At 45.4% G+C, this 14,629-nt stretch overlaps 1 protein-coding gene across 1 annotated transcript; it reads left to right on the forward strand.

The window, feature by feature from the left end:
- Positions 1–9,140: 9,140 nt before the first annotated feature.
- On the forward strand, positions 9,141–11,038 carry LOC137345723 (probable G-protein coupled receptor 139). Its single transcript, XM_068008988.1, has 2 exons — positions 9,141–9,183; positions 10,137–11,038. The coding sequence occupies exons 1-2, from the start codon at positions 9,141–9,143 to the stop codon at positions 11,036–11,038; spliced, it is 945 nt and encodes a 314-aa protein (XP_067865089.1).
- Positions 11,039–14,629: the final 3,591 nt, after the last annotated feature.

Raw genomic sequence — 14,629 nt, forward strand, 5'->3', positions numbered from 1 at the left:
ATCGGCATGATAACCAGGTTACCAAAAAGTAAACAAGCTGTATGGTAAGTGTGGTCTGTTCCATGGACCACAAAGTTATCCTTCATTTCGAGACCTGTGCAAGTCGTCCAGTGCAAAGGGACACTAGGCCCACCTATGCAAGAAATCTGTCTGCAAGGATGCAGCCAGAAGTCATAATAAGACACAAACAAACAGAAGAAAGGCAGAGCAACAGGGCACAGCAGCAAGGAGAGAGCTAGAGAGTGCGTAAACGCAAGCAATAAACTAAGTTCACAGTGAAATAGGCCAACTAAAGGCTCATCGTGGACCAAATTATCAGCCACAATACCATTGGGCACTTCACATTGTGAACCTGGCACATTGTGCTGATGAATTCAAACAACCAGAAGCTTTTGCTACTATCAATATCATCTGCCTAAAGAAAGCTGGAAAACACACATTAAGGGTTAAGATAGACATGGGAGCTAATGCAAACATCCTACCAGTCCGAATCTGGATGAATATGTCCCGGGGTCGTTGGAAATTAATGATGCAACCAACAACTGCAAGATTAACTGCATACAATGGGTCACCCATCCCGTGCAGTGGCACACTAACAATGCAATGCAGCTATGACAACTTGCCATGGTAAAACAAATAATTTACCTGGTAGGCACGAATGGACTACCAACGTCTAAGGAACTCAACATCATGAATATCCATGAGGACACCAAGGTAACCATTACAGCAGAAGAGAACAAGGGTACCCACATTGAGTCACAGTCCTTCCAGGTTCTCAGTGGTTCTGGTTTGGAGAGGATCAGCACCTTCCCAGAGATGCCACACCAAGAGAATGAAAATCCAAACTCAGATGGTGAATGTTTTTTGTCAACAGAAAGTGTTTCTTTGTACTCCAGAGACTCAGAAGAAGAGATTGACGTTGTGACCACTGAGAAGCAAAGGCTGGCAGTGCAGAGCATAGTCAAGGGAAAATCTCCAAGGACGGGAACATGCTCGCAGAATCTGACCAGAATCAAACAGTGCAGTCTGGAAACCCAGCAACAGCGCAACGATGCTGTGCCCTCACCTCTGCTATACAGAAAATCGCCAGCACCACAACAAGCCAAAATGGACAGGAACCACCATAAGCCAAGTATGCCTTCCCCCCCTACAAAAAGCCCTCAACATTGAGGCCCAGGCCTTCAGACGCAGAGGATGAGGAGAGGCAAAGGACACGCAATGTCCTGAAGAGACAGAGGCAGAATGAGTTGACGCATTGTCTGTTGGTTTTTCGAGATGAGGTGCAGGAAATTTCCAAGAATGACAAGGCCTCAAAAGTGGTCATCCTGAGAAAAGCAACAGAGCATCTTAGCAGGCTTAAGACAAAGCAATAGAAACTGAATGCAGAGGGGGAGAAACTTCAGATTAAACAGCAACAACTTAGATGCAAATTCTCTGATATACCACTGAAACAATATATGGACTCATTAACTGCTCCATATGTAAATTCCATAATCTATATCCCTGTGTAAATAATTTTGATGTTATCAAATTTTATATGCTTTTACTTATAGCGTATGAGACCTATCTATAGAAAGAAAAGGGGTGTTGTATGATCGCCATAAGAGTGATGTCCCTTTAAGAACTCAGTATGTTCATGAGCAAATGGCCAGGAAGTAGTCATGTGACGAGGATCCTTAATCACTCTGCAACTGTAACTCCCCAGAAAAAGGTACTGTATATAGTTTGTTCTGTACTGTATAGAATAAGTAGCTCTTCATAAACCTGTTTGAGATCTTCAAAGAATAGGAATCCATGTAACTCATTGTGTTATTTGAGACAACACAAAGAACGCATGACAGGAGGAATGTCATGATGGCTGATTGTATGCAAAGGAGACTATACAGAACTTGGCAGGAAAACTGAAAGTAACTCACTGTGCTTTTGGGGATATCACCTGAACTGGGGGTTGTTGTAAGGTCAGATGGCACATGTAGTAGCAGTAAGCAGTAACTATTATTAAAAACGTGTTAAGTCTTTGTTAAAGTTAAATCTGTGACTTCAAGTATGATTCTTTCAGCCTGAGATGTGATACCCCGTTCCCTCTGTTATTCTGCTGTAAACATTTACACATCCTCTAGACACATCCACTGTTTCTTTAATTGTCCCATTCGGCTTGCAGCATCATCCCTTTTGTCATTGAATCACTCCTGTCCTCCATCCAATCACAGACCTTCTGCTTTGTTCTCTCCTCCCCCGTAGCCCATTTTTCACTGGCTCTATCATAGCTTTAAAACTGTTAATCTCTAATATCTTCCAGTTCTGATGAAAGCCTATAAGCCTGAAACGTTAACTCTGTTTCTCTCTCCACAGATGCTGCCTGACCTGCTGAGTATTTTGAACATTCTCTTATTTTTATCAGATTTACAGCAGTTTCAGTATTCTGTTATTACTCCAAAACGTAGGCCTGGATATTAACAGGGTGAGTGAGATAGATGGGGAGCAGAGTTTCTGGATGGAATTTTATGGGCCCTGCAACAATGTAATCTGTGTTGTGCAGGGTGACTTAATTCAGCGTGAGGTATTTTGGATTTCTGATGAAGGGAATTTCTACCAGAATTAAGTTGGCTGCATGATTCCGGCATTCTGGGGCTCTCTCCGCACAGTGGCAGATTGCAGCTTTGCATTCATTTACATGCCATAAATACTCATAAGCCAACACTTAGTTCCAATTAAGTCCTACCTACCAGATTAAGTGAACAGCATGCGCTATTCCCATGACAGACACTTCACGTTCGTTTCGACGTGGTGTGCAACAGTCGGCTTTGTGCAGCTGTGTCTGAGCTCAGTGTTTTTCTTTCTTGAACTCATTGGCAAAAGGAACGCAAGCATTGGAATGGATGTTAAACTCCAGGCTCGGCACCAGCACTGTGCACCTGAATGGGGTGTTCATTGGTAATGGGGTGAAGCGTTAAGGTTACATTGGGTGGTTCAAGAGTAATGGGTTCAGACTGGAAGGTAGCAGGAGGAGTTTGGAAGCTGGGAAGCCTTGCCTAAAATTGCAGCTGCACCATTTTCTTGATCAATAATGAAAACCAGGTGGCCACTCAAGGATTGCAAGGTGAGTGGGAGGAGACAAATGATTGTGGGTGTTTACTCAGTCTGGTTGAATTTCTAAGGCACAGGAAAAGAAGACTGTACATTGCCCAGATGTTTCCACTGACCGGCAGTAGAAGACAGGATTGGAACGTTCTGCTCACTTCATTATTAACAAAGCTGCAGCGACATGGGTGTCATAGTTCCCATTTTTATAATCTCATGGGAAGAGGAGCACAGGGAGTGACTAAGGATGGACATTTTCCCTCAGCACATGATGGATGAATGCCAGCAACAGGCAGAACAGGAAGGTGAGGATGTTGAGACTGACAACATGCACCAAAGCATTTCTGATGACGGGCACTCGTCATCGCATCCTCAAGACAAGGACAAATCACCTTCAAAGGTCAGAGGGACAATGCGAAAGACACCTAAGGATGTTTCGTGAAATGGTCATAGGAAATAATACTGCTTAGGTTTGGTGGGAAACTCATGTTACTTTTCCTCACAGTGACTGCTGCACTCAATTGATTGCCTACCTTCGTCTTCCAGGGATCAACGGGTGACATATGTAGCATTTCACAGTCTGCGACCCATAGCTCTATCAAAGAGGTGACCAATGCCCTATTTCTTCGTGCCAATGAGATCATCTACATAACTGTAGACAAGACCAGCCATGCAGCAAGATCTGCGGACCTTGCCACCATCGCAGGCTTCGCGAGTGTGCAAGGGGTGATTGACTGCACTCATGTGGCCATTAGAGCTCCCTGGGAGCAGAGTGATGAATTTGTGATGCACAAGGCTTCCAATATTTGAATATGCAACTAGTTTGTGACCACCAGAGAAAAATAATGCAGGTTTGCAATGATTTCCAAGGGACCTGTCATGACTCATACATTTTGAGGAAATCACAGCTGCCAGAGGTTTTTGAACAATAAGCCATAGTGTACATTGGATCCTACGTGACAAGGGTTACCCACTTTGTACATGGTTAATGACTCAAGTGTGTCATCCCCAAAGCGGAGCTGAAGATAGATACAAAGCTGCTCATGCATCCACAAAAGCTATAACCAGTAACAGCATTTTCTTTTGTAAACTGCACTTGTGCTGCGTTGACAGGTCTGAAGGGGCTCATCATGGCACACCAGACAGGGTCTCATGAATCATTGCTGTCTGCTGTGCATTACACAGCCTGGCACTTAGAAACAGCTCATTTCTGTGGTCAGAGGAACAGGATGAGCACCAGTCCCAGGCAGATGAGAATCATTATGAAGAGGGTGAGGAGGAGGACAACATGCTGGATTTTGAAAGGCCCCCTGAGGCAGGGCCAGAGGCGAGATCACGGAATTTTGAGACGGGTGGCGAGGGGTGGAGGGTCATCAACAGCCCATAGTCCAGTAATCTTCCCGGGGGCGGGACAGGCCAACACGGCTCTCCTGCCCACAGACCAATTGAAGTCCTTAAGTGGCCTATTGATGGCCAATCAAGGGGCACTTCCTGCCACCGCAGGGATTGTACCAGCAGCGGGTCGGCGCCTTCAATGCGTGGGGAGGGCACCTTGTAAAGCGAGGCACCCTCCCTGCGGTCTTGGGGGGTTCGTTCTCCCTGGCCAATTTGTGGCACATGGATAACCACCATCAGGAACAACTTGACACCCCAGGAAACCCCCCCCCCCCCCCAACTCCTTCCCCTTGTCTACATGACTAACCTCTCTAACCCACTCTCGCCAGGGTCTTCCAGACTGGATCACTGACCACTCCTCACCTCCCTCTGTTCCTGCGTTCCAGTGCTGGGCCTGGGTCCAAGGCTTCTACTGGAGCAGCAGTGGCCACAATTCCCAGTGGTGCTGCCGACGTTGCTGAGCCGCCAGCCCTCTGATTGGCCGACAGCTATTGGAGGCAGGATCGCCGTCCTTTTAAAGACTTCAAAAGAACGGGGACTGCGACTCCTGAAACGTCAATTTAAAAAGACCAGAGCATCGCTCTGGCAGTCCGCAAAATGCAAAGGTGAGGTTTCCCCGCCCTTTCAGCTAGGCGCAGGGCCCTCTACCTCATATGCAAAATCAAGCCAAACAATGCAAATGATCTCATTGTAGATATAAGAACATGGAGAGATATGCAAGACACATCTGGGAGCACCTCCTCGCTGTACTTCACAGGTAACTGTAGAACAATTTTAAAAGTTATGTCGCGTGGAGAAAAGATACATTCTCCCAATACGTTCACAATCGCCAGCGATAACAATCATTGTTACAATCAAAAAGAAGAACTCCTCTGACAGAATCACATACGCCTGCTGTGAAAATGTGGGAAAATGCCTTTATGCTATCCATTTCATTGAAAGTGACTTGCCTCTGCGTTGAAAATATTGTAATGATTCAAAGCATTAATGCACACACAGAGGGATCTACAATGTTGCAACAGTCTGGTGTGATCAGTAGATCTAATGTTCTGTGGGCAACTGGGAACACACCAATGCTCGGCAAGTAATGTTGTGACCACAGATCCACGAATGGAAGGTATGTTTGCAGTTTGAACATTGACAAATATACAGATGCGAAACAGCCATCATTGAGGACTGAAGCCTAACATGAAACTCATAAATGGACACTGAACACTTTCTGAAAGACATTGCAAGCATTTCAATGAAATGCATTCCTGTCATACAACTCCAGTAATCATTTTCCTTTTCAAATGAAACCAAACAAATGACGTATGAGAGAGAAATGCAATTCAAGTAAATAAAGATGGATTGAAAATGGAGATAAATAAGAAGAAAGAACAAAGAACAGTACAATACAGGAACGGGCCATTCAGCCCTCCAAGCCTGCACCGATCTCGATGCCTGCCGAAAATGTGTACATTATTTACAAAACCCATGCCACCTTCGTGCTCATGACTTTTTCATCTTATGGTTCCTGGTTCCTACAACTACATCAAGGTGCAAACGTGACATTAGCAGCTGAGGTGGAGGCAGTCTGCTCATCGCGCTGCCCTGTTGCTGTGGATGACTCTGCTGGGCATCCTCTGGAGACGTGGGGACTTGGTGGTTCCATCCTACCAAGGGTCTGCAGCAATAGTGATTGAGATCACCATGTGCTCGCTTGCTGGAGGTAAGGGGGTCAATGTTGGAGGTGAGGACAAGACGTTGCTTTTCCTGGGCTGTCCTGAGAGGAAGGCCCCTGGCAGCTGTCACATGCTTCTCCTCCCTCTGTGCACGCTGGCATCAGCCTGCCAGCCTGAGGGGAAGGAGTACCTGGAGGGAGGTCCAGGCTCCTCGCACCCCACTCGCTTAGACTCGACTGCATGGAGCCTATGACAATAGTGATGGAGTGCAGGTCAGATCTCAAATGGCTTGACTGCTCAACTAGACTCACTATAAAGCTCACCAAACCCTTGACTGAGGAAACCATATGCTTATATTCCTGGGACATGACAGATGTCATTCCAGTATGGACTCCTCCATGGCATGTGCATGACCTCAGGCATCTCAGATATATTTTCCACATGGCTTTGCTGCACATCCAGCAGACTTCTCATAACGACAAACAGACGATCATCGTGATCGTGGGGCTGAGCAGGGGCCACGTCCGCAGCGGTTTTCTGATTGCCAGGGGACCCAGCTGCCACATGATTCCTCAGCTGCTAGCTGTGTCTGTGTCGTGACTATCAGGTTATGATCCTGTTTCTATTCTTGAACATCCCGTGGACCATGTGGTTGTATCTGTGCAGGTGGAGGTGGAAGAAGACGCAGGTAACAGTGCACTCCCCGGAGGAGTAGGCTTGGGCGACATGGCTTTCCAGGATTCAAGTGCGGGCAACTGAAGTGGAGATACAAACAGAGGCACATGAGTTCACAGACTTTGCTTTGGTGTGCACATATGCTGCAAGAATGGAGATGAGACTTCCTTCTTACACCTTGTAGATCCTGTCATCTCCAATCGCTCTGTCTCCCTCCTCTCACAATTTCTGATACTCCTCCTCAGCCGGAGTCAGCACCCTGATGTCAGGGGCACCTGCCCCCATTTTTGCATACTCACGCTGCTTGTGGGTGTGTTTATCCTGCAGGAGACAGTGCAGATTTAATGACATATCAAAAGATGCATCACGGCCATTGCATACATACATCAACATCAATCATTCCGCAGTGGCTTTCGCACAACACATCCAAGCACATAGATAATGCCAATCGTCATCTTGGTGCACAATCATTTAGTGAATGGCACCAAGGCTGCTCACGCATTCCAGTGCATGCCTTGTCTACCATCTGTCTTAAAGACTTGGAGCCATCGGGGAAAACAAAAGAGCTGCTTTGACAAGACCACAAACCCTCACCAATCTGCGCAAGTCATGCGAGACTGAGCCCAGGTTCACCATGTCACTCCATGGTTCAAGACCTCCTCTGCGATCTCCATCTAGACCGCCCTGGTCAGTGGGAGGGTCTTCAGACTCCATCTGCAGGGAAAAGGACCACCCACTTTCCCTGATGGCTTGGAGGAGAACCTGCAGGGAGCCATCACGGAACCGTGGCCAGGACACTGCCTTCTGGCTGCCATCTGCTTCAGTTTAACTACTGGGAAATTAAATGATGTGAATTTGCCATTCGCGTTTCACAAATTAAGGGAGGCAAAACATCTTGAATTAAGCACAAGCTTTAATTTAGTTTACTCTGAAGAGATCTACATGATGGGAAGGCTGCTGATCGTTGAGACTGCAATCATAGAATGCTTCATATCTGGACAATCATTGTGCTTGGCTCAGTGACAGCGGGTTCCATCAGTGAAAGGCCATCCCTGTCACATGATACCACGTGTATCCCGTGACCGTCCCTGCACTGCTCATTTGAATATCGAATCATGCGGATATGGGAAAAATGGCAGAAGCTGAAGTTACGCCAATTTCCTAGCATGTCTTCCGAAACATCGCCAGACTCATAAAATCCTAGCCTCAGCATTTTGACTCTATAGACTGCCTCTTTTATTCTGAATGGGTTTCCTGCCTTAAAGTCAATCTGATTGACAGGCTTGGCAGCCAGTCAGGCAGGGTGGACTCTGGAGCAGGCCTCAGGACCAGGGCAGTATAACCATGATCACCCAGTATGGCGGGGTGGAAGGGGAGGGTGCTCTTTGATATCAGGGGCCTACAAATCCCCAACACCGAAGGGGGAGAGCATGGTGACATGTCCAATTGCTGGGCTATCAATCTCCAATCCCAGGTAGAAGTGTCCTATCCTGGACCCTGATACGAGTTCCAAGATGGGCTGGTGAAGAGAGAATGTCTGGTCCTCAGCCGTCGGGAGGACTCTCTGATCCTGGAGCATGATCCTTAGTTTACAGGATGATATAGATGAGCTGGTAAGATGGGCGAAGCAGTGACAAATGGAATTTAATCCTGAGAAGTGTGAGGTGATGCAGTTTGGGAGGATTAACAAGGCAAGGGGATATACAATGGATGGTAGGACCCTAGGAAGTACAGAGGGACCTTGGTGTACTTGTCCATAAATCACTGAATGCAGCAGCACAGGTAGATAAGGTGGTTAGGAAGGCATATGGGATACTTGCCTTCATTAGCCGAGGCAGAGAATATAAGAGCAGGGAGGTTATGATGGAGCTGTATAAACTGCTAGTTAGGCCACAGCTGGAGTACTGTGTACAGTTCTGGGCACCACACTATAGGAAGGATGTGATTGCACTGGAGAGGGTGCAGAGGAGATTCACCAGGATGTTGCCTGGCCTGGAGCATTTCAGTTATGAAGAGAGACTGAAAAGGCTGGAATTGTTTTCCTTAGAACAGAGAAGGATGACGGGGGACATGATTGAGGTATACAAAATTATGAGGGGCATTGATAGGTTAGATATGAAGAGACGTTTTCCCTCAGCGGAGGGGTCAATGACCAGGGGGCATACATTCAAGGTAAGGGGCAGGAGGTTTAGAGGGGATTTGAGGAAAATAATTGTCACCCACAATGTGGTTGGAATCTGGAATACACTGCCTGAAAGAGGGGTAGAGGCAGGAACCCTCACAACATCTAAGAAGTATTTAGATGAGCACTTGAAATGGCAAGGCATGCAAGACTACGGGCCAAGTGCTGGAAAATGGGACGAGAATAGTTAGGTGCTTGATGGCTGGCATGGACACAATAGGTCAAACGGCCTGTTTCTGTGCTGTTTAACTCTATGACTCGATGATCCAAGTCTGCTGAAATAGAGGCAGAGAGGGAGTGTCTAATCCTCAGGTAGGGCTCTCCGATCCTGGAGCATGATCCACATTTTCTGAGTCCCTGCACAGTGAGAGAGTAGGGGTGAGCAGCAGAGTCTGATCCACAACCCCGGGGAGCGATCTTCTATCCTGGAGTGTGATCCAAGTTCGTGGAGAGGAATGGGGTGGGGGTAGTGTCTGATCCAAGATACGATGGGAGGAACCTGATGCCTGGGACATCTGATCTCGGGGGCGGGTGTGCGTAGGTAGGGTCCAACCCCGGGTGTGGATCAAATCACATTGGGGTGGTCCAATCCCAGAAGGATTCTGACTCAGAGAGAGTCCAATCCCAGCGGGGTCCAAACCTGGAAAGTGAGGTGCATCTGAACCTGGGAGGATGGTTCGAGCCAGGGGGTGGTCTGATCCCATCAGACACAGGGCTTGGTCTGATATTCGGGAGTGTCCAAATTAAGGAGGGGTCCGATCCTGGAGGGATGGTTCCAATTGCCAATCCCAGCTTTCTTTGTCTGGGATGTGGGTTATAACAGGGAAACCCGGCCGGCCAGATTAAAACCTATCAAACAGATTAAATCTGAGAATTCCAGCCTCCTTCAAATATTTAAATTACCAACCCGCCTCCTGGTTCGGGGTTTTATGCCCGTCTCCTGTCCCGACTCAGTTAAATCCGGAAGTGGGCTGGTCGGAGGTGGGTTGGGGTCTGGTTTGAGCTTTTTAAATTTTAACCTCTGACCCTCCCTCAACCCACCTATTTTAGGTGATAAATGTCTTCCCTTACTGTCTGAGTTACATACACAGAGAATGTTTGATCAGTAATTTCCAGTTTATTTTCCCTTTTTTCTCCAGTTAATTTACTGGCGATTGTGATCCTGTCTCGGGGAAAGTGCGACCTCTCTACCTGCACCACTCGCTACCTGGTGGCCATGGCAACGGCGGATTTATTGGTCATTATCACTCAGCTCATACTGTTCAGGATCAGTTATTATTATTTCCCAGGATCTGTCCTGCGCATCACACCTGTGTGTAGTATTATCTCTGCGTTGATTCGTGCGTCCACAGACTGTTCTGTCTGGTTCACCGTCACTTTCTCCTTTGATCGATTTGTGGCCATTTGTTGCCAGAAACTGAAAGCAAAATATTGCACTGAGAAATCTGCGACTGTGGTTCTAACAACAACCTGCATACTGCTCTGTTTAAAAAACGTCCCCTTCTACTTTACACTTGAACCGGGAGAGATAATCGACAATGTACCGTGGGGCTGTTATCCTATTCCAAATTATTTTACTGATCCCGGATGGGTGGGATTTGACTGGTTTGATGCGGTTTTAACCCCATTGCTCCCATTTGCTTTAATTCTGTTGCTCAACTCTCTGACAGTCAGATACATTTTAGTGGCCAGTCGAGTCCGTAAGGGACTGAGGGGTCAGAACAAGGGAAAGAATCACAGTGACCCAGAGATGGAGAGCAGAAGGAAGTCTGTGATTTTACTGTTCGCCATATCCGGCAGCTTCATACTTCTGTGGTCAATGTATGTTATACAATTCTTGTATTATATCATTACAGGAATCGGTCCTGGGGATTACAGTGATTCTGAATATATATTTCGACGAGTCGGATTGATGCTACGGAATTTCAGTTGCTGCACAAATGCATTTATTTATGGGGTGACTCAGTCCAAGTTCAGAGAGCAGGTCAAGTGCATGGTGAAATATCCGGTTACATCAATTATGCACTTAATGAATAGGTGACAGAACTAAGCAGCCCAGAGGCGTGTCCCAGTGTTTCCAGACCATGATTGTAATTTTTATCCCCAATGGGCAAGAGGTTGGATGATGGGGGAAGGGGGCACAACTAGGGTTGGAGATTGGGGTGTTCACACACGCCAAAGAGCAGCGGGTTGGTGGGCAACAGGTGACCATTGAGGTCTAGATGGAAAGGGGACAGGAGGAGAGACAGATCACCACCTGTCGGACCGGAAGGGAAACAGCAGCCATAGCCTCTTCTCCAGCTCCACCGGTTCTATTTTCAGCTCATCACATCTGCTCAGGAAACAAAACTTGTTCTTCACAAAAGCCAAAATGCTTCAGATGCAGGAAACCCTCTCATGAATTGATAATTATTATTTATTTTCTATTTGTAGAAACTTTGCTGAGTATGTCTCCCTTCCAATTCCCTGGCCTAGTCAGTGCCATCTCTCTCTCTCGCTCTCTCTAAGTCATTCAGTTTTGCCGGGTGTTTGCGTCTGGAAATGCACAACCAAGGGGCTCAGGCAGGAAGACAGGACCTGGGGAGAGGCTCAACAGAGGAACTGACAGCCTCAGGTTGGCAGCTGCTCAGATGGACAGTGCTGAGTCCCTTCCTGGCTCAAATGTTAGCTGATATTTTTAAGGGTTGCCTCGCCTCAGGTTCTGACCTCTCTTCTTGAACTCTGCCAGCGTTCACCTTTCCCCTCAAATACAAAACCTTGACCCCCTTCGTTCTGACAAATTACTGTCGCATCTCCAAAGTGCCATTCTCTCCAATATCCTTGGCTGTGTTATCACCTCCCCACATCTATGTCCATCTTTCCTGGAACTCTATATTTGAATACTTGCAATCAAGTGTCGGCGTCTTTCACTGGACTGAAACATCTCTTGTCAAAGCCATAAGTGGCACCCACTGTTACTGTAAAAAAGGTAAACTTTCCCTCCTCATCCTTCACAAACTGTCTGCAACCTTTGACATTATTGACCACAACATCCTCTTCCAATGCATCTCCACTGTCATCCAACTGGGTGGGATTGCTCATACCTTGTTCTATTTTTATCGATCTAATCATAGCTGAGTGTGCCTTATAATGACTCTCTTCCTGCTCCTGCATCATTATCTCTGCTTTCCCCTAAAGATCTATCCTTGACTTCATCCCTCACACTGGTAACAGGCTGAGGTTGAAACAGACTGTTCACGGTCCTGGTGTCATATTTCACCCCAAGATGAACTTCTGACCACAAATCAAGGTTATCACAGCAACATCTATTTCCACCTCTGTAACACTGCCGGGCTTCACCACTAACTCAGCTATTTGCTGCTGAAACCTTCATCTCTGCCTTTGATATCTCTAGACTTGACCATTCAAATACGTTTTTGGCAACCTCTCACATTGGAACCTCCAATTAACTGTAACTTTATTCCCATGTGTGTTCGTTAATTAGCTTAATGTATCAATTAACTGTAGATTTGTACCCGTGTGCATTAGATATCAGGATCAATCTAACAATTGGCTCATTTTATTTGCAAATGCATTCATTATATGCAAACGAACATTTAATCAATGGCAAATTGTGTCCCTTTGTTTCATATATTATATTCCAACATAATTATTAACTGTAATTTTATGTATCAGTGTATTATTTATCATTTTAAATTTAGATAACTAACTTTCATCCGTGTATTGTTTAATATATTGAATTTTATAATTCACTTCAACATTCCTAATCAGTGTATTAGTTACAATGTCCAATTGAACAATTATCTGTAACTTTATTCCCTGGTGTATTTCTTATCTGGCCCAATCTAATAATTAACTATAACTTTATTCCATTCTATTTCGGTCAGTAAGCCTAATTTGAAAATTAGCTGTAACCTTATTCCTGTTGAATGTGTTAACAAGCACAATTTAACAATAACTGTAACTTTATTCCACTTTGTATCAGTTAGCAGGCCCAATATTACAATTAGCTGGAATATTAGTAGCTTGTGTATGAGTTGACAAGCACAATTTTACAATTAGTTATAACTTTATTCAACTGAGCATTAATAATGAACTTTAATTTAAGAATGAACTTCGACTTTATTTCCCTGTGTATTGTTATCAAGCCCAACAAAACAATTCACTGTAACTTTAGATGTTTTGTACTGGTTTCCATGTCCAAATTGGGATTGAAATGTAACTTCATTTCTCTGTGCATTCTTGTCAAACCCAGTTAAAAGTAACTGGAGGATGAATTTTATAAGCCCCTCATCGAAATTGTCGGTGGGTGAAAAAAATGGCGGCATGCCCGTGCGGACCGCACACCAAAAAGCCACCACGATTCCAAACACAGCGGCACATTTAAATACCCAGTGTAGGCCACCCTCCCGATCACGTGTATGGGGCGGGCTGTCCATCCCCAGCAATGGTGTCAGCTGCCTGCGTGCTGTTAGCCCTACCGTCATATTTAAATTTTTAAAGAAAGATTTAATGAAGTTAAATAAATTCACCTCTTTTGCCCCCTCCCAGCCCCAGCTCCCAACAGCAATTGTATTACTTATGTGCCCTTCTCTACAAAACACTTAGCTTTATCGTCTGACCTTCACCACCAGCAACTGCACAGAATTTAAACTCTAACCATTCCCACCATTCCCGACACCCTTGAAGTTAATTTTATGCTGCCGCGCCACCCCCCCCCCCCATCCACAGTGCGAAAATTACCTCCTCCTCCTCTCCCCACCAGTGTCACACCTCATTTGCCCAGACAGGGACCTGAAGGTGCAGGGGTACCAGTCGCTGGGCCAAAGATCACTGCGGGACATCAGGGCATGAGGTAAGTTTATTTAAATTAATTATTTTAATTGATGGTCTCGTCACCCAGCAGCAGAGAGGCCGCTGCGGTGCCTCGCCACCGCTGGGAGAATGGGATCAGGTCCTGCCGGCGTTTTGCTCCATGACGGGCCTCATCCGGGGACATCTTCAGGCCCCCCGTCACAGATCTCAATGTGGAGGACTCCTTAAAATCCGGCCCCGTGGCTTTGTATCCATGTGCACTTGGTATCATGACCAATTTAACAGTTAACTCATTTTATTTATCACTTTATATATGATTGATCAACTGCTGTAAATATATTTCGCTAAATATTCTTTATTGTTAATCACTATAAGAATAAATTGTATTTTATGAATCCAAGTATAATTGTTCTTTTCAAATTTAAATAACCGTAACTTTTTCATGTGTTGCGATAAATTTATTTTAGAATTAACTCAAACACTCTTAACCTAACTAATAGTTATAGCGTCCAATTTAACAATTTAGTATATCAATATAGCCATTAATTGTACCCAATTCATTGGTTGTCACAATCAATTAAAAAAATAACTAATTTTATTTGGCAGTGTATTTGTCATATTCAATTGAACAATTAACTGTAAGTTTAGTCCTCTGCATACTGCTTATCTGGTTAAAATTAACAATTAACGGTAACTTTATTGTGGTTTGTATCAATTATTGCATCTAAATAAATCATTTCTGTAACTTTATTCCTGTGTTTTGCTTGTCAAGCCCAATTTGACAATCGGCGGTAACCTTACTCCTTTGTGTACTGCT

The sequence above is a fragment of the Heterodontus francisci genome, chromosome 29 (assembly GCF_036365525.1).
Source record: "Heterodontus francisci isolate sHetFra1 chromosome 29, sHetFra1.hap1, whole genome shotgun sequence".
NCBI lineage: Eukaryota > Metazoa > Chordata > Chondrichthyes > Heterodontiformes > Heterodontidae > Heterodontus > Heterodontus francisci.

Bases quoted from the DNA above. Each gene is read 5' to 3' on its own strand.
- LOC137345723 (XM_068008988.1), top strand. From the start codon at position 9,141: ATGCAAGACTACGGGCCAAGTGCTGGAAAATGGGACGAGAATA. The intron at 9,184-10,136 runs GTTAGGTGCTTG...TTTTTTCTCCAG, and splicing joins TGGAAAATGGGACGAGAATA to TTAATTTACTGGCGATTGTG.